At 51.1% G+C, this 18,505-nt stretch overlaps 1 protein-coding gene across 4 annotated transcripts in view; it reads left to right on the forward strand.

Annotated features, from left to right (window-relative positions):
* Positions 1-18,505, forward strand: part of PBX1 (pre-B-cell leukemia homeobox 1) — a 187,912-nt gene that overhangs the window by 146,620 nt on the left and 22,787 nt on the right. The window contains exons 7-8 of one of the 4 annotated variants that reach the window (XM_014943483.1): positions 151-263; positions 1,725-1,814. The exons of 1 other annotated variant lie outside the window; for it this stretch is intronic. In XM_014943483.1, the coding sequence (XP_014798969.1) occupies positions 151-263; positions 1,725-1,814 (203 nt within the window). Of the gene's footprint in view, positions 1-150; positions 264-1,724; positions 1,941-18,505 lie in introns of those variants that run through there. 2 more of the 4 variants (XM_014943479.1, XM_014943480.1) reach the window with 2 other exon arrangements.

Genomic DNA, 18,505 nt, shown 5'->3' on the forward strand with positions numbered 1-18,505 from the left:
TTTCGCTTGCTCTGTTCTTCATACTACTAACCTGACTGTGTGTTTTGTTTTTGTGGTTGCTTTGCATGTTGTTCCTTCCTCTTGGCTGAGAGTCATGGGGTGGATCTTTTTCCTTTCTGTGATTCAGGTGCCTCACTCTTTCCTTTCCAGGTTCTTCCAGTTCTTTTAACATGTCAAACTCTGGAGATTTGTTCATGAGCGTGCAGTCTCTCAATGGGGATTCTTACCAAGGGGCCCAGGTTGGAGCCAACGTGCAGTCACAGGTAGGGACCCATCCGATGTACTGCCAGTGAATGCATTAGTGTTGGAGGAGCCTTTGATTGTATTGGCACTTCTCCCTCCCGTCCGAAAAGAGCAAATCTCAACCAGCACAAACGAACCAACCAACATTAAAAAAAGGCAAACCAAACTGAAAAAAACCAACCAACCAAAAAAAGCAACAGCAACAACCACCAAAAAAAAATCAATCCAAAAGAAACCAAACACCCAACCAAACCAACAACCATGGTCTTGAGGAGACTTGCCCACACTTTGTGAATGCATTTGGCTCTGGCTTGATAGTCGTACTAGGAGGAGAAGAGGTTTAGGAGAACAGGCATGAACTCAAACAAAAGCAGTTGAGGTTTAGGTTCTGCTTGCTTTATTGTTCCAAGGGAAGGGCCAGATGTTTGGACTGGTGTCTCATTTTACAAGGATTCCACTTACTTCTTTGAAGCCTAACCAAGTGTCTGCTGAAAGGCGAGAAATGTTCAAATAAATAGATAGATTTTTTAAAATTTTTTTTAATTAAAAGCCACCCCTCATCATCTCCCCACCTATCCAAGCACAGGTACCCATGTACACACCAGCAAGACAGAGCAAGGGATCTTTGAGCAGTGTTACTGAAACTTCAACCTGTGCCTTGAGCAAAAAGAAAGAACTTAAGATAGCCAGGAACTCACTCAGATCTCCCACCTCCCATCTGATGTCCAGATGTGCCATGAGTCCACTCTCTGGCACCTAAGGCTCTGTAGTGACAAGTGTTGAAAAGCAACAGCCACTCTGACACTCTGCACTGGGCAAGGAGAGCTCTCTAAAGCTGAGGTTGCCCCCCTCGCAGTGCTGGATGCAGAGCAAGCGTGCCATCCGTGGGCAACAAGATGTGCTCAGAGCTTGTGCTGCTGCTGGGGCTGGGCTGGGGGAGTGGAGGGAGAGGAACAGGGCACCCGAAGGAGAGCTGCCAGTGCCTTTGCCATGGTAGGTATATTCCATTTCTGGGCCCTCCAAAATGAAGGTGCTCGGCCGACTCCAAGGACCGCTTTCGACTGCCGTGAGCTTCCCAGTGCTTGGGGCTGAAGAGTGGAAGGGGATAGGGGTAGGAGTGTGGGTCCTCGAGCACGGTGGTGGAACTGGCTGCAGTGATGTGCTCCAGGAGTCCCCACCCCATGCGTGCCATGCTGTTCTCCCTCTCTGCTCTTTTTGTCAAAAGACCTGGGACCAAGGAGAGCATGATGGGGCTGCTAGGGCAGGCGGGGGGTGGTGAGGGAGGCAGGAGCGGTCCTCTGGCTCAGCTCTCGCTGCAAGACCATCTGTGGTTTCTCTTTTACCCCTCTTTAAATATATACCTTCATTTTTATTGTGACTGTTTGTGTGTTTTTATCTTGCCAAAGATGAACCAAAGAGGCTTTGCCCGCTAACCTTTCTCTCACTCTAATTTGTGTCTTTGTTGTCGTTGGTCTGTTTAGGTGGATACCCTTCGCCATGTTATCAGCCAGACAGGAGGATACAGTGACGGACTCGCAGCAAGTCAGATGTATAGTCCGCAGGGCATCAGTGTAAGAAAAAAAACTAGGCTCGGGTTCTTGTTTTATTTTTTTTTTTCTTTTCATTTTTTGTTCTCTCACTACCAATTATTTCAAAGCCATAGGGCTCAGAATGCCACTTAGTAGGACTTGTCTTTGCTTTTACGGTCACCTAGTTTATTGCTTCTGTATCGGTCACGCCAACGGCAGAGCTTTGCCCACAAAAAAAAGTGGCGACCGGGCAGGCTTTGTGCAGGCAGCTGGCGTCTAGGACTGTCAGAGCTGATCAGCGTTCGCCTGGCACCTGCGGCCACACGCACTCGGCTGAAAGGAGCTGCTAAACAGGTGACACCTCGCGTAGCCACGGTGGGGAATGTCACTGCAAACTGCCCTGGTCCAGAGGTGGCTCCATGTAGAGGCCAATGGCGACCATCTAAAAATAACCCATCCCTGGCCGGCATCCGAAATCAGGGCGGCGATGGGGTTGGCGGCGATAACGATTGCAAATAAAAGGAGGGGAAAAAAAAAAACAAACAAAGCCAAACCAACGTCAACCCAAGAAAAACCTCGCCCAACCGGACTGGGGGAGGATGGGAGGGGGAGGGCGGTCTCCAGAGCATCTTCTCCTTGTTCTTGGGTGCGCTGGCGGGTTCTGACTAGCATGAAAATTCGTAGCGACAAGCTGTGTCGCACAGGGGGAAATCGATCAGACACACACAAGGAGAACCCAGTGTAGATTCGGGACAGCAATCCAACTTCATTTCTCAGATCAATCGTCCGCCATCTCAGTGGCAGTGACAGCAAGCTGGGAGAAGAGGGCAGCCTGGAAAAGGAGGCTGTGAGCAAGCGCCGAGTGGGTGGTGGCAATGGTGTCCGGGGTGGCATGGAGGAGGGGGTGGCTGGCCTTGGACCTGGCTTGATGCCACCGTCCTCAGCGAGGAGGCTGAAGGTTGGGCTGGGGTGGTCTCGAGCTGGGCGGGAAGGTGGTGGTCCTCTGGGTGGGATGGTGATCTCATGGCCGAGCACCTCCTTGAGGTGCACGGTCCAGTCCCATCACCCTCCCAGCCACCAAGGCTTGTGCTGTTGGTCACCTTGTGGGCTGTTGGTGTGTGAGTGGGCACCGCCGGCGCGGGGAGAGGGGGTCTGTGGTCCCCTCTCCTGCGGGTGCCAGGGCTTAGCGGGCGGCTTGACGTCAGGAGGCAGGGAGGATTTGTGAAGTAATGTAATTGAACATGTGCAGATAATTATGTCTCATTACATAAGCCCGTTGCAAAAACGGCACTTGGAAATGCCACATGAAAGAGCCTATCGTTCCGCATTAATTTCTCCGTGCGCTGAATTTATTCCCTTTCTGGCTTTTTAATACTTGGAGAGTAAATGAATCGCAGGCTGATCATGATAAGAGATGATACTTTTGTATAAATTAAAATACCCCCAAGGAAAGAGGCTGAGCTGATTATGGTTGCAGTTGGCTTGGAAAATAACAGTGGGCTGGGTTAAGCCAAAATTTGGGGGGGAGGGGGCGATGGGGGAAAGAAGAAGAAAAAGGTAGTGGAAACTCAAAAGCTGAATAGGACGAGGAGGGCTGGGCTGGTGTTTCTGGCCATGGTATGAGGAGAACCACTGTTGCCACAAGGGTGGGAACTGGTGAGCCGAGAGCTGCAGGGGTCCCCACTGTACTTCCCAGAGCCCCAGGTTGGTTGCAGCTGATGGTTCCTCAGGCTCATTTTCAGGGAGGACAGGAGCCCACGTTGGCCCAAATTGGATGTTGTTCAGAGAGGGGCAAGGTGGCAAGTGGGAAAAGGGACCACCTCGGTTTGGGGGTGATGCCTTGCTTCCCCATAAAGCTGTGCTAGGCATGGGGAGCAAGACAGGGAGTCCAGAGCTGAGCAGATAGTTTAGGAAGCATCTTCTGGGTTGCCTCTCTGTCCCCAAGTGTTTTGCTTCCCCCATATCCCGTGCAGCTCCTCCTTGTAGCTTTTATTGTCACTTAATGTCTTCCCATCAAACTAGGTCCCTTGATGAACCCCAGTTTGTCAACCCCTGAAGTGTGGCTGCCCTCTGGGAAGCGTTGGTCCTGGGCAAGATCCTGTGGAGCTGCTCAGTGCAGGCAGGGTGGCTGTCTTGTAGCAGGCAGGGCTTCCCTGCCTCTCTGCTGAACCCTTTAACGCCAGGGAAGGGCAGCAGCATGTGGAGGAAAGCTGCTAGTGACACAGAAAGCTGCCGTCCCCACGTCACCCGAGGATCCCCATGAGCTGCTGGAAGGAGATGAGCCGAAACCTAGTCAAGAGCCCTGTCACAAAAGATGTCTGCACGGGGCTGAGGTTAAGTCATCCCCGGAGCCCGTCAAGGCTGGGAAGTCAGCGGCAGGTTGCCCAGCTCCACCGCTGCAAACCTTGGCAGGGGAGACAACGCTCGGGGTTTGCCTTCCTTGATGGAGGATGAATTTTTAAATGCGTGTAAGTCATGACAGCTGAGGACAGGAATCTACCCAAAGCCCAGTTCCCTCCGTGGCTCTGCTGCTCGACGGCTGACAGACCGCTCCGCGGGGCAGAAAGGTCTGGAGATGGTTCTACATCGTTAGCGGGATAATGGGTGATGTCCCAGCCACCGTGATCTCCGTGACCCACGGTGATGGCTGACACACAGAACAGCCGCCTTCTCCTCTGCAGGTGGGGATGGCGTCGAGCAGCACCGGTCCTGGCAAGGGACAGGTATGCTCTTGGTGATGGAGGGGTGGTAGAGGCAGGAGCCGTCTTGAGGATGCCCTGCCTTGGGTACCACTGAGATGAAGGAGGGCCCCGCTCGCCTGAAAGGAGGGGACGTTTGGGGCCTGATCCAGCCCTTTTTGCAAGCTTTGAGGTTGGGGATGTTGCACCATGAAGTGAAAGGTGTCTGGTCGCTCTGGACAGTGCTAGTTTGTAGGGGTCCATGTGCATCCCCAGCTCGGGGTCCCTGACGCTGGCAATTTCAAAGCATTTTGATGTCCGGGTTCTGGTGGGTTCCAGTAGAAGTTGGATCTTTATTGCCCAACCCAAAACACTGCCCTTGCAGCGTGTCAGTGCAAGGGGAGCTTGTGGGCCATTGAGATCCTTCTTCTAGAAGTGTTTCTAACCTGACCCAGATCCCACCACCCTCTCTGTACGCTGCAGCAGTGGCAGAGCAGCAGGGAAGCCCCACTGTCAGCACCACAGTAGTCTCTGGGTCAGCTTGCAGAAATAGCAGTTTTGGATGTCCTTGTAGTCCTCTCTTGAGAAGATAACTGGAAGGGCCTCAGGATTTTATCTCCAACAGTGGCATCCTAGGTTGAGATCTCCCCAGCTGAGCCATGTGGATGTAACAGCTCAGTCAAGCATCTCTGCATTGTCACACTGTGGGGCAAGGACATCACCTGAGGATATAGGAAGTTGGTGACCTCTGCTTCAGGTTGTTCTGGAGGTGCTAGCAGCAAGAAGCACACCTGTACACACTAGGTCTGAAATAACCTATCTGTGAAAGATTTGGAGGAAGGTGTCAAGGGCCATGAGCTACCTGGATGTGCTGAATTGCCCTGGGAGGAGCATCAAAGTGGGCAAAGAGATGAAAGTCTAGGATGGATGATGTCTCTCCTTTTACACCGTGGACTTTTTCTGTTTTCAGACCATTGGCTGAGACTTTGGTGAGGAAGGAGCCTGAACAAAGGCTGGATTTGCAGGGAGTTTTTAGGATCTGTTGGTTTAAATGCATGGTAGGACATGTAGAAGGAAGGAGAGTAGGCAGAGGACAGGTCATGAGAAAGAAGCAACCAGCAATTTAGTCCCTGGAGGGCAATGCTGTTGGAAGAGGAGGTGGAACCGGATGCGATGGGACCTGGGACACGAGCTAAATTCATTTCTGCTGTGGCTACGCAGGCCCATCTGTTCTCTGCATTGATGCCTACGTTACCGGAGATCGGTGAATGGCTACAGTCAGTCAAAGAGATTGGCCACACATTGACAAGGGCAAGGATTGCATCTGTCTAGCCATCTGGCACGTTCAAAGCAGGGTCCCCCATCCTCAGTCACCCAGGCCTGAATGTCAAACACCTTTTCATCCTGAATACGCGCAGTTGGGCTTATATCAGCCAGATGTTCGAGTAAGCTGAGATGTCTGGCTCATTTGGGCTAACAACTCCCCATCCTCACTTTGATTGCCTGGACAATCTCAGCACAAAAACCACATGGCAAATGAAAGCTATTTTATGTGGACAGACCCTTTTGCCAACCAGAGTCCTCAAGGGCCACACACAGGTGATGACATCCAGTGAAATCCTCCATGCGGAGCAGACAAAATTGACCCAAACTGTTTTTTTTTTCCCTGTTCACCCTTTTATTTTGTAAAAATCTATTTGATAACGTGCTGATGGAGGGGATCATGCTCTCTGGAATTGTACTTCGTCGGGCACAGGCCTGACTGTTGTATCTCTCCTTTGCCTTCCTCCATATGTGGCAGTCATTTGTCCAGAGTGCAGCACTGGAGAGGATCCTGCTTAAGCAGAGACCCTGTTCTGATCATGGTCTCACTGTCTGGAGTGTTGGTTGGCAAGTGAAAAAGAACAAATGTTTTGCTGGGTCATCCCAGGCTTTTAGACCTGCTATCAAACTTGGTGGCTTTGTCCAACTAAGGAGCTACATGGTCTATCAAGTTCTTCCCTCATCTTTGGCCATGGGAGAAACACATGGAAAAGTTACAGGATGGGTAGATCCCTGTGCTTTGAATGCATATATGTCATTGCCGTTGACTTCAATTGTCTTGTATATATGACCAAAGTCAACTTCAGTGGTTCAGTATGTTGGATCTCTGTCTCATTGGTGGTAGGTGAAATGAGGGGCAGCAGATGAGGATGGCTAGGTTTCAACTCCCACGAGCACCATTACCTTGCTTATTTATTCTTGATGCCATTTGAATTGTCAGATGCTTTAGAGAAAAGGACCAGTTAGAGGTCCTGGAAAATCTGAGGTGGAAGTGGAGACTGTCGAAACATTAGATAAGACATTAGAGAAGCTGTAGAAGAAGCTGTCTGAAGAGCTGGAGAAGTGATGCAAGAAATACCAGCAGTCAAGCCTGTGAAGATTTTTGAATTGGAAGCAAACTTGAGGTGGATTTGGCTCATCAGAAATGTTAAGAGGTGGAATAGATCTCATTGTGGGCATTGTTTTGATGTAGGCTTTCACCTAGTGGAAAGATCCGAGTGCTGTAGCTTGTTTAAACATTTCCACCATTCTCTGAAGCCATTGATGCCCTGATAAAAACTCGACACTAAGGAGTGGTGGTTATAGGTCTTGGGTTTGATAAGATGTTTGGATACTGAAGGTGAACCACTGTTCTACATGGCTACAAGTCATGAAAAGTGTTGGGTTTTCTGGTGTGGTTCTTTTTTTTTTGCCTGCACACAACAGCATCAAGGGACTTCCATGCCAAGATAAGACCCCTTTCCTCCTGGGTTCACAAGTTCAAAGATGGTTGTTGCCTCTCAGTTCCTGAGGAGCCGCAGATCAGATTATGGCCACTGAAAACCTTTGGTGTGTTCACAGTGAAGCCTTCAGAGGGACAGGTTAGATTTATGATGAAGCCTCTTCTAATGGAAGGTTTTGACTTGTATTCTCAGATCTTGTCTCCATGGAGGATACCAGAGTCTTGATTTTCAGGGCTCTTCACGTTCCTGCCCCTTCTCCCATCCCAGTGCATCAGCCCCTCTTAGTTGTGTCTCTGAGACTTTGGGCCATGGTAATTTTCATACATGGCTAGCACGTAGACAGCGGGGTGCTGAAGCAGCAGAGCGGCAGCGTAAAGGGCTCTCTGCAATTACAGCTCTGATACAAATGCATCCATACATGCGGGGCCATTGATATGCGCATATTTATCTTTGTATCCACATCAGCGGCAAGACATATTTACCATTTAGATATGCACATATATTGTAAAAATACCCCGTGCCAATAGCAGCGTATATCTTGTAAGTGACATCTCCACCGCTCCTCATGATTTCTAAGGCACCGGCGCTCTTCAGATCTGGAGTTTGTGGCTATTTGTTTATTTTTATTTCCTCCCTCCCGGTCTTAGTTTTAGGGCCAGGTTTGTTAAGTTTCAATAAAATATAGGTTAAGTTTATGACATTTTTATTTGTTATTACTGTTACAAGTTTCTTTTGGTAGGGGAAGGTGGGATGAAATGTTGCTCTGCTGGAGCGATAGCGTTGCCTTATCAGGTGCTCAGGGATTCCCGAGTCCTCAGCTCTGCCACTGATGATTTTTGTGATCTCAAAGGTTTCTGCTCACCTTAAAAGAACAGGAGAGTATTTTGTGATTCTTATGAACAGTAGCTGCAAAACCCCTTGGTCCTCAGCCATGGCAGGAGAGCGAAGCCACATTACTGCCTTGTGCTTTTATGTCGGTGGCCAAAGTGGTCATTCAGAAAACCCAGCAGAAGATGTCTTTGTGTATGTGAAAAGTGCCCATCTTCATGGTTAAAGTTGAGCAGTGTCAGGGTGGGCAATCCTCGGGTTGGCGGCTCCTTTCCCTAGGTTTTTTGCCTTTAAAATGGCAAGTAACCTGAGAGGTCGGAAAAGTGACAGGAGCCCTTTGCCAGCTGAACAGAAGAGGTGATGGTTACAGCTGCCTTCTGACTAGTCCGGGTTATTTTATGCAGCACGGTGGGATTGCTCTCTGGAACAGGTTGGGCAGGGTTGACAGTGAGCACAGACAATGAGCTATTCTTGGCTCTCCTCTTTTCAGGCACTGGTGGGAGGGTCCCGATCCAAGACTCACTGTGCTCAAGACGAGTCTCCTGACTGTCTTGGGCATTGTATCTAGCAGTGGTGTTTCTGCTTTCCTTCGGTTCTGAGAATTGCCAGCACCTGACAAAAGAGCCAGTTGCAATGAGCTACAGAGAGTTTAGTGAATGTGAAGTCTTCAGCGTAGACCTCCCACCTACTCCTTGATCTTTCTTGGAGGTGGCTTCCTTCAGAGGATCCTTCTCAGTCCACCTCTAGGGCAGAGCTGGGCTCAGTCCACAGTGTTTCCTCCCTCTCCAGCAAAGGGAGGGGGATCGCCAGGTGTTTCTCAGAGCGTACGCATGAGCCATAGTTGGGCAACTCCACCAGGACTGTGGTTGCCAGTCTTCCAGGTTGGAAGAGGCAGTGGAGATGATGTCAGTGTATTTGGGGTTGGAGCTGAAAGCATAGCTGACCTGGGCCCCTGAAGTCTCTCCTTTCCAAGGCTAACGTCATGTATATAACCAAACCTTGCACGTTGAGCTGTCTCACACTTAACGCGCTGATCTGCACGATAAATTCTGAAATAATCCCATAAAACCTTTTTATTTATTTTTAACCCCCTTCCCTCCTCCCCCGCCTTCCAGTTACATGATGGGTTTATTTGTCCCGTTCAGTAGTTTTGAGGAGGTGCTCAGATATCTTGAAGCTGGAAGCAGAAAGCCTTGTTTCTGCAAAGGCGGGATTATTTTTTTTTTCTTTTCATCTGTGGTTTTTATTTTTTCCTGATCCCACCCAGTTGTCTTCACCGTTATCATTTTTTAGCGTAACGTTGGCGACTGGTGCATGCGGTGGGGAATTGGCTTACAGAGCTCGTTCTCCTGGGGCAGCTGGCCCAGGAGGGCTGTGGCACCCTTGCGTTCTCTCATGACCCATCACGATGAAAGACACTTGACAACCTGATGGGTGCTGGGAGTCTAGCCCAGGTGCCTTCACGTTTTTCCGAGCCTTCACTCCTGGTGCACTGCAGTTCCCACCAGTGATGGGTTCCTGATGTCCTGAAGGCCAACCCCACGCACTGCTCCCATGCAGAGCTCCCTGTGGCTCAGCAGGAGCTCTGGCCGTGGAATTGGATGGTGTCTGGATGTGCTCACCCTGCAGAGAGCAGCCCGGTGCAGACTTACCCACCCTGATCTGAGCTTCTCAGAAACAGCAGTGGTGTGGGCCAAGGCTTCTGCTTTCAATAGTGAGCCTTGTCTGGGTAATTCTGTTCTCCAGTGCAGTCTGCCGGGTGGACACCTTCAACAACCAAGATTTTCAAAGCTGCCTGAAGGATTTTGATGCCCTGAAAAGAAGGGAAAGAGCTGTCTGAGTCCTCCAGGCTGGGTTTTATTTTTCTCGGTCCAGAGCATGAAGAATCCTTCCTCCAGCTGAGGAGCTGTTGAAGAATGTTCTTGGCATTGAGCTGTAACAACATGTGGCTTTGAATAACCTCAAGAGTGCATCCCTTTTTTTTTTTTTTTCGCTTGCTCTGTTCTTCATACTACTAACCTGACTGTGTGTTTTGTTTTTGTGGTTGCTTTGCATGTTGTTCCTTCCTCTTGGCTGAGAGTCATGGGGTGGATCTTTTTCCTTTCTGTGATTCAGGTGCCTCACTCTTTCCTTTCCAGGTTCTTCCAGTTCTTTTAACATGTCAAACTCTGGAGATTTGTTCATGAGCGTGCAGTCTCTCAATGGGGATTCTTACCAAGGGGCCCAGGTTGGAGCCAACGTGCAGTCACAGGTAGGGACCCATCCGATGTACTGCCAGTGAATGCATTAGTGTTGGAGGAGCCTTTGATTGTATTGGCACTTCTCCCTCCCGTCCGAAAAGAGCAAATCTCAACCAGCACAAACGAACCAACCAACATTAAAAAAAGGCAAACCAAACTGAAAAAAACCAACCAACCAAAAAAAGCAACAGCAACAACCACCAAAAAAAAATCAATCCAAAAGAAACCAAACACCCAACCAAACCAACAACCATGGTCTTGAGGAGACTTGCCCACACTTTGTGAATGCATTTGGCTCTGGCTTGATAGTCGTACTAGGAGGAGAAGAGGTTTAGGAGAACAGGCATGAACTCAAACAAAAGCAGTTGAGGTTTAGGTTCTGCTTGCTTTATTGTTCCAAGGGAAGGGCCAGATGTTTGGACTGGTGTCTCATTTTACAAGGATTCCACTTACTTCTTTGAAGCCTAACCAAGTGTCTGCTGAAAGGCGAGAAATGTTCAAATAAATAGATAGATTTTTTAAAATTTTTTTTAATTAAAAGCCACCCCTCATCATCTCCCCACCTATCCAAGCACAGGTACCCATGTACACACCAGCAAGACAGAGCAAGGGATCTTTGAGCAGTGTTACTGAAACTTCAACCTGTGCCTTGAGCAAAAAGAAAGAACTTAAGATAGCCAGGAACTCACTCAGATCTCCCACCTCCCATCTGATGTCCAGATGTGCCATGAGTCCACTCTCTGGCACCTAAGGCTCTGTAGTGACAAGTGTTGAGAAGCAACAGCCACTCTGACACTCTGCACTGGGCAAGGAGAGCTCTCTAAAGCTGAGGTTGCCCCCCTCGCAGTGCTGGATGCAGAGCAAGCGTGCCATCCGTGGGCAACAAGATGTGCTCAGAGCTTGTGCTGCTGCTGGGGCTGGGCTGGGGGAGTGGAGGGAGAGGAACAGGGCACCCGAAGGAGAGCTGCCAGTGCCTTTGCCATGGTAGGTATATTCCATTTCTGGGCCCTCCAAAATGAAGGTGCTCGGCCGACTCCAAGGACCGCTTTCGACTGCCGTGAGCTTCCCAGTGCTTGGGGCTGAAGAAGGAAGGGGATAGGGGTAGGAGTGTGGGTCCTCAAGCACGGTGGTGGAACTGGCTGCAGTGATGTGCTCCAGGAGTCCCCACCCCATGCTTGCCATGCTGTTCTCCCTCTCTGCTCTTTTTGTCAAAAGACCTGGGACCAAGGAGAGCATGATGGGGCTGCTAGGGCAGGCGGGGGGTGGTGAGGGAGGCAGGAGCGGTCCTCTGGCTCAGCTCTCGCTGCAAGACCATCTGTGGTTTCTCTTTTACCCCTCTTTAAATATATACCTTCATTTTTATTGTGACTGTTTGTGTGTTTTTATCTTGCCAAAGATGAACCAAAGAGGCTTTGCCCGCTAACCTTTCTCTCACTCTAATTTGTGTCTTTGTTGTCGTTGGTCTGTTTAGGTGGATACCCTTCGCCATGTTATCAGCCAGACAGGAGGATACAGTGACGGACTCGCAGCAAGTCAGATGTATAGTCCGCAGGGCATCAGTGTAAGAAAAAAAACTAGGCTCGGGTTCTTGTTTTATTTTTTTTTTTCTTTTCATTTTTTGTTCTCTCACTACCAATTATTTCAAAGCCATAGGGCTCAGAATGCCACTTAGTAGGACTTGTCTTTGCTTTTACGGTCACCTAGTTTATTGCTTCTGTATCGGTCACGCCAACGGCAGAGCTTTGCCCACAAAAAAAAGTGGCGACCGGGCAGGCTTTGTGCAGGCAGCTGGCGTCTAGGACTGTCAGAGCTGATCAGCGTTCGCCTGGCACCTGCGGCCACACGCACTCGGCTGAAAGGAGCTGCTAAACAGGTGACACCTCGCGTAGCCACGGTGGGGAATGTCACTGCAAACTGCCCTGGTCCAGAGGTGGCTCCATGTAGAGGCCAATGGCGACCATCTAAAAATAACCCATCCCTGGCCGGCATCCGAAATCAGGGCGGCGATGGGGTTGGCGGCGATAACGATTGCAAATAAAAGGAGGGGAAAAAAAAAAACAAACAAAGCCAAACCAACGTCAACCCAAGAAAAACCTCGCCCAACCGGACTGGGGGAGGATGGGAGGGGGAGGGCGGTCTCCAGAGCATCTTCTCCTTGTTCTTGGGTGCGCTGGCGGGTTCTGACTAGCATGAAAATTCGTAGCGACAAGCTGTGTCGCACAGGGGGAAATCGATCAGACACACACAAGGAGAACCCAGTGTAGATTCGGGACAGCAATCCAACTTCATTTCTCAGATCAATCGTCCGCCATCTCAGTGGCAGTGACAGCAAGCTGGGAGAAGAGGGCAGCCTGGAAAAGGAGGCTGTGAGCAAGCGCCGAGTGGGTGGTGGCAATGGTGTCCGGGGTGGCATGGAGGAGGGGGTGGCTGGCCTTGGACCTGGCTTGATGCCACCGTCCTCAGCGAGGAGGCTGAAGGTTGGGCTGGGGTGGTCTCGAGCTGGGCGGGAAGGTGGTGGTCCTCTGGGTGGGATGGTGATCTCATGGCCGAGCACCTCCTTGAGGTGCACGGTCCAGTCCCATCACCCTCCCAGCCACCAAGGCTTGTGCTGTTGGTCACCTTGTGGGCTGTTGGTGTGTGAGTGGGCACCGCCGGCGCGGGGAGAGGGGGTCTGTGGTCCCCTCTCCTGCGGGTGCCAGGGCTTAGCGGGCGGCTTGACGTCAGGAGGCAGGGAGGATTTGTGAAGTAATGTAATTGAACATGTGCAGATAATTATGTCTCATTACATAAGCCCGTTGCAAAAACGGCACTTGGAAATGCCACATGAAAGAGCCTATCGTTCCGCATTAATTTCTCCGTGCGCTGAATTTATTCCCTTTCTGGCTTTTTAATACTTGGAGAGTAAATGAATCGCAGGCTGATCATGATAAGAGATGATACTTTTGTATAAATTAAAATACCCCCAAGGAAAGAGGCTGAGCTGATTATGGTTGCAGTTGGCTTGGAAAATAACAGTGGGCTGGGTTAAGCCAAAATTTGGGGGGGAGGGGGCGATGGGGGAAAGAAGAAGAAAAAGGTAGTGGAAACTCAAAAGCTGAATAGGACGAGGAGGGCTGGGCTGGTGTTTCTGGCCATGGTATGAGGAGAACCACTGTTGCCACAAGGGTGGGAACTGGTGAGCCGAGAGCTGCAGGGGTCCCCACTGTACTTCCCAGAGCCCCAGGTTGGTTGCAGCTGATGGTTCCTCAGGCTCATTTTCAGGGAGGACAGGAGCCCACGTTGGCCCAAATTGGATGTTGTTCAGAGAGGGGCAAGGTGGCAAGTGGGAAAAGGGACCACCTCGGTTTGGGGGTGATGCCTTGCTTCCCCATAAAGCTGTGCTAGGCATGGGGAGCAAGACAGGGAGTCCAGAGCTGAGCAGATAGTTTAGGAAGCATCTTCTGGGTTGCCTCTCTGTCCCCAAGTGTTTTGCTTCCCCCATATCCCGTGCAGCTCCTCCTTGTAGCTTTTATTGTCACTTAATGTCTTCCCATCAAACTAGGTCCCTTGATGAACCCCAGTTTGTCAACCCCTGAAGTGTGGCTGCCCTCTGGGAAGCGTTGGTCCTGGGCAAGATCCTGTGGAGCTGCTCAGTGCAGGCAGGGGGGCTGTCTTGTAGCAGGCAGGGCTTCCCTGCCTCTCTGCTGAACCCTTTAACGCCAGGGAAGGGCAGCAGCATGTGGAGGAAAGCTGCTAGTGACACAGAAAGCTGCCGTCCCCACGTCACCCGAGGATCCCCATGAGCTGCTGGAAGGAGATGAGCCGAAACCTAGTCAAGAGCCCTGTCACAAAAGATGTCTGCACGGGGCTGAGGTTAAGTCATCCCCGGAGCCCGTCAAGGCTGGGAAGTCAGCGGCAGGTTGCCCAGCTCCACCGCTGCAAACCTTGGCAGGGGAGACAACGCTCGGGGTTTGCCTTCCTTGATGGAGGATGAATTTTTAAATGCGTGTAAGTCATGACAGCTGAGGACAGGAATCTACCCAAAGCCCAGTTCCCTCCGTGGCTCTGCTGCTCGACGGCTGACAGACCGCTCCGCGGGGCAGAAAGGTCTGGAGATGGTTCTACATCGTTAGCGGGATAATGGGTGATGTCCCAGCCACCGTGATCTCCGTGACCCACGGTGATGGCTGACACACAGAACAGCCGCCTTCTCCTCTGCAGGTGGGGATGGCGTCGAGCAGCACCGGTCCTGGCGAGGGACAGGTATGCTCTTGGTGATGGAGGGGTGGTAGAGGCAGGAGCCGTCTTGAGGATGCCCTGCCTTGGGTACCACTGAGATGAAGGAGGGCCCCGCTCGCCTGAAAGGAGGGGACGTTTGGGGCCTGATCCAGCCCTTTTTGCAAGCTTTGAGGTTGGGGATGTTGCACCATGAAGTGAAAGGTGTCTGGTCGCTCTGGACAGTGCTAGTTTGTAGGGGTCCATGTGCATACCCAGCTCGGGGTCCCTGACGCTGGCAATTTCAAAGCATTTTGATGTCCGGGTTCTGGTGGGTTCCAGTAGAAGTTGGATCTTTATTGCCCAACCCAAAACACTGCCCTTTCTGCCACTGCCCTGTGACCCTAAATCCACAAAGTGTTTTAGGTCCCCTGTCTGCTGATTAATGAATGAGCTATAGTCATCCTAAAGGAAAACTTTCAGAAATTTATTTTTGGACTTTAATTTAATTTATAGATCATTTAAAAGTCTAAAATGAGGGGCTATTTATAAAGTTTAAAGAGTGCAAGGTTTTTGATTTAAAAGCCCTGTCCTGCAGAGCTGCATCTATTCACAGAGCAGAGTGTTTTGTCGTGATGGCAGTGGTCAGGGGCAGGTTGCGCCATTGAGTTTTCCACTCAGTTCTGTCAACAAGGACCACTGGGCACTGGTACCTGTAGGAGGTGAGGCCTCCTTGCTTGTGCTGAGACCCTTTTCTCTAAGAATCTGGGTCTTGAAAAGACAGTTGTTGCTCTGCTCCTCAGGAAGCTACAGTTCACCATCATGATCACAAGTTGGGATATGGAAGCTGGTCTGGCAGGGCTTCAGAGTCCTCATCTGTCAGAGATGCCTTGTTGTGTCTTGAGACTGGCACCACGACATTTGGAAAGTAATGGCTGGACAAGGCTGGATTCTCTGATGTGTAACAAGAGCTTCAGTGCATATCATAAGGAGACCCTGATAGGGAATTCAGAGGTCTGAAACCTCTTTGAGGTTACTCCCTATCTGTCCGACTTGCCAGCATCTGGTGTGTTTGGAGGCTGTCCTGACACTCTGCCCCATTGATGGTGGCACAGGGATTTCGTCACAGAAGGTGGGAGGTTGAAACATTCTCCATGCAAAGCAGAAGGCTCCTTTAAAGATTGGCAGAAAGTCATCTCCCAGCCCCACGTAGGAGGCCTGGGCAAAGAGCCAACCAGACTTGATGGAGGTGACAAAAATGCTGTGGGACCTGTGGAAATGGGCACCAAAACCAGTTACTTCAGCAGTCCATCACCAAGCCTCCACCACTTGGACAGCCACCAAGACCTTGCCTGTGCTCTGGCACCAGAAGGTGATATATAAAGAGGTGTCCTGGAGATGGTTGCTCTGTTTTTGGCTTCTGCCCTTCCTGAAGAAGTCACAGCTGTGTGCAGGGGCTCCTCAGAGGCTCCTCCTTCTGCGAGGAGCAGGAGCCTCCTCAGAAGACTCCTTTGTCTTTGAGGGAGATCCCAAGGGATCTCCTTGCTTCAGAAGGATGCAGGGCCAGCTGGGTGGAATCGGATGTATCCTGCACTTTGCTACAGTCAGATCCCATGGGATCTCCTTGCTTTGGAAGGATGCAGGGACAGCTGGGTGGAATCGGATGTATCCTGCACGTGGCTTGGTCTGTGTAGCAATGGGGTGAACTCCAGGAGAGGAGGGATGAGTGTGGATGGTGCCTGTGTACCCTCTGCCTGGGGAAGGATCATAGAATCATAGAATTGCCCAGGCCAGAAGGGACCTCCAAAGGTCATCTAGTCCGACCTCCCCGCAGTCAGCAGGGATACATACCCTCTGCCTGCGGAAGGATCCAGCCTCCTTCCAGAGGGCTTGTCTGTACCAAAGGATGGCAGTAAAATTCTAAAGTCATGGCCAACTTTGGAGCTGTCTTTCGAGGCTTGTCTGTACCAAAGGATGGCAGTAAAATTCTAAAGTCATGGCCAACTTTGGAGCTGCCTTTCCATTCCTTGACCCATAATGTGGTCCTCTTGCTAGGCTAGGGGAGCAGGAGGGTGTGGGGTCTGTGGAGGGTGACCCAGTACGGGTCAGCCTCTCCCCAGCATCCTCTTGTCTTCCCACTGGATGCCACTGAGGTCGTCGTGAGCAGCACAGACTCCTGCGACACGCGTTTTCTTTCCATTGCTTGACCCATAACATGGTCCTCTTGCCAGGCTGGGGGAGCAGGAAGGTGTGGGGTCTGTGAAGGGTGCCCCAGTACGGGTCAGCCTCTCCCCAGCATCCTCTTGTCTTCCCACTGGATGCCACTGAGGTTGTCGTGAGCAGCACAGACTCCTGCGACACGCGTTTTGGGGGTCAGGGTGCTAACCATGGAGGCACCCCAGTCGCTGTCTGTAAGATGCTCTACTTCTTGCTCCTTCCAGTCCTTTTGCCTTCCAGGCAAAAGCCTCGCTAAAAATAGTTGAGCACAATGGGGACGGAGGCCTGCTCCACACGGCCCCCCTTTCCATTCCTTGACCCATAATGTGGTCCTCTTGCTAGGCTAGGGGAGCAGGAGGGTGTGGGGTCTGTGGAGGGTGACCCAGTACGGGTCAGCCTCTCCCCAGCATCCTCTTGTCTTCCCACTGGATGCCACTGAGGTTGTCGTGAGCAGCACAGACTCCTGCGACACGCGTTTTGGGGGTCAGGGTGCTAACCATGGAGGCACCCCAGTCGCTGTCTGTAAGATGCTCTACTTCTTGCTCCTTCCAGTCGTGGCTGGAACGCAAAAGCCTCGCTAAAAATAGTTGAGCACAATGGGGACGGAGCCCTGCTCCGCACGGCCCCCTCCGCTCTCCCCCCCTCCTGCTCGCCGTAATGACCCTGCAAACACTAAATGGCATCTGAGTGCATTAAGCAGCAAACTCTCTGGTGACATAGCAATTACGGCTCTGAAATAGATTTGGTGCGTCACGGAAGATAAGGGTTTTGAAAGTTTCTGTTGTGATTATAGCTTGTAACTCCAACAAATAACAGGCTTGGTAATAAGAGGCTGCCAGCACAGCTATTGTGGTTCTCTCTCACTGATGGCACGTAAATTGCTATTAATGTCCTAAGTGTACTTGAATATGCCAGTCTCAGGGCGGTGGAGTTGGCTCTGTGTCTCTCTTTACGCGGCCTGTCATTGTCGGGCTGATAATCTACAGTAATTGCTGCCTCTTGCAGCGGTCCAAGACATGTAAGGGTGGATATTGCATCTTGGGGAGCGCAGGGACGGTGGGTCAGGGCCCAGCTACGGATGGAAGCTGAGGGGGTGGTGGGCATGGTGAGGTCTCTGCAGGTGGGGGGCACACGGGGCTGTTAATGTTCACACGTGGTCTGGTTTCATGCTTGCACCCAAGGTGAGGTGGAGTGGGCTTTGCTAACCTGCTTGCAAGCTCAGGTTGCGATTCCTGTCTTCCTTGCTGTTGCCTGAACCCCTTTGCAAGGGAACATGTTTGCACACTCCCATCCCTGCGATGTCCAGAGGAGAGCCACCAAGCTGGTGAGGGGTCTGGAGAACAAGTCCGATGAGGAGAGGCTGAGGGAACTGGGCATGTTTAGCTTGGAGAAGAGGAGGCTGAGGGGAGACCTCATTGCCCTCTACAACTACCTGAAAGGAGGTTGTAGAGAGGCAGGTGTTGGCCTCTTCTCCCAAAGGACGAACGACAAGACCAGAGGAAATGGTCTGAAGTTGCGGCAAGGGAGACTTAGATTAGATATTAGAAAGAATTACTTTACTGAGAGAGTGGTCAGGCACTGGAACAGCCTGCCCAGGGAAGTGGTGGAGTCACCATCCCTGGAGGTATTTAAGAAACGTATAGACATGGCTCTTCAGGGCATGCTCTAGTGCCCAAGGTTATTGGTTTATGGCGAGGTGTTGAGTGTGGGGTTTAGTTGGTGGGTGCGGTGTTTTTGGTGGGCGTTTGGTGTGGTGTGGGTTTTTTTGGGTTTTTTTTGTGGTTGGACTCGATGATCTCAGAGGTCCCTTC

Source organism: Calidris pugnax, unplaced genomic scaffold (genome assembly GCF_001431845.1).
Source record: "Calidris pugnax isolate Ruff unplaced genomic scaffold, ASM143184v1 scaffold63, whole genome shotgun sequence".
Classification (NCBI taxonomy): Eukaryota; Metazoa; Chordata; class Aves; order Charadriiformes; family Scolopacidae; genus Calidris; species Calidris pugnax.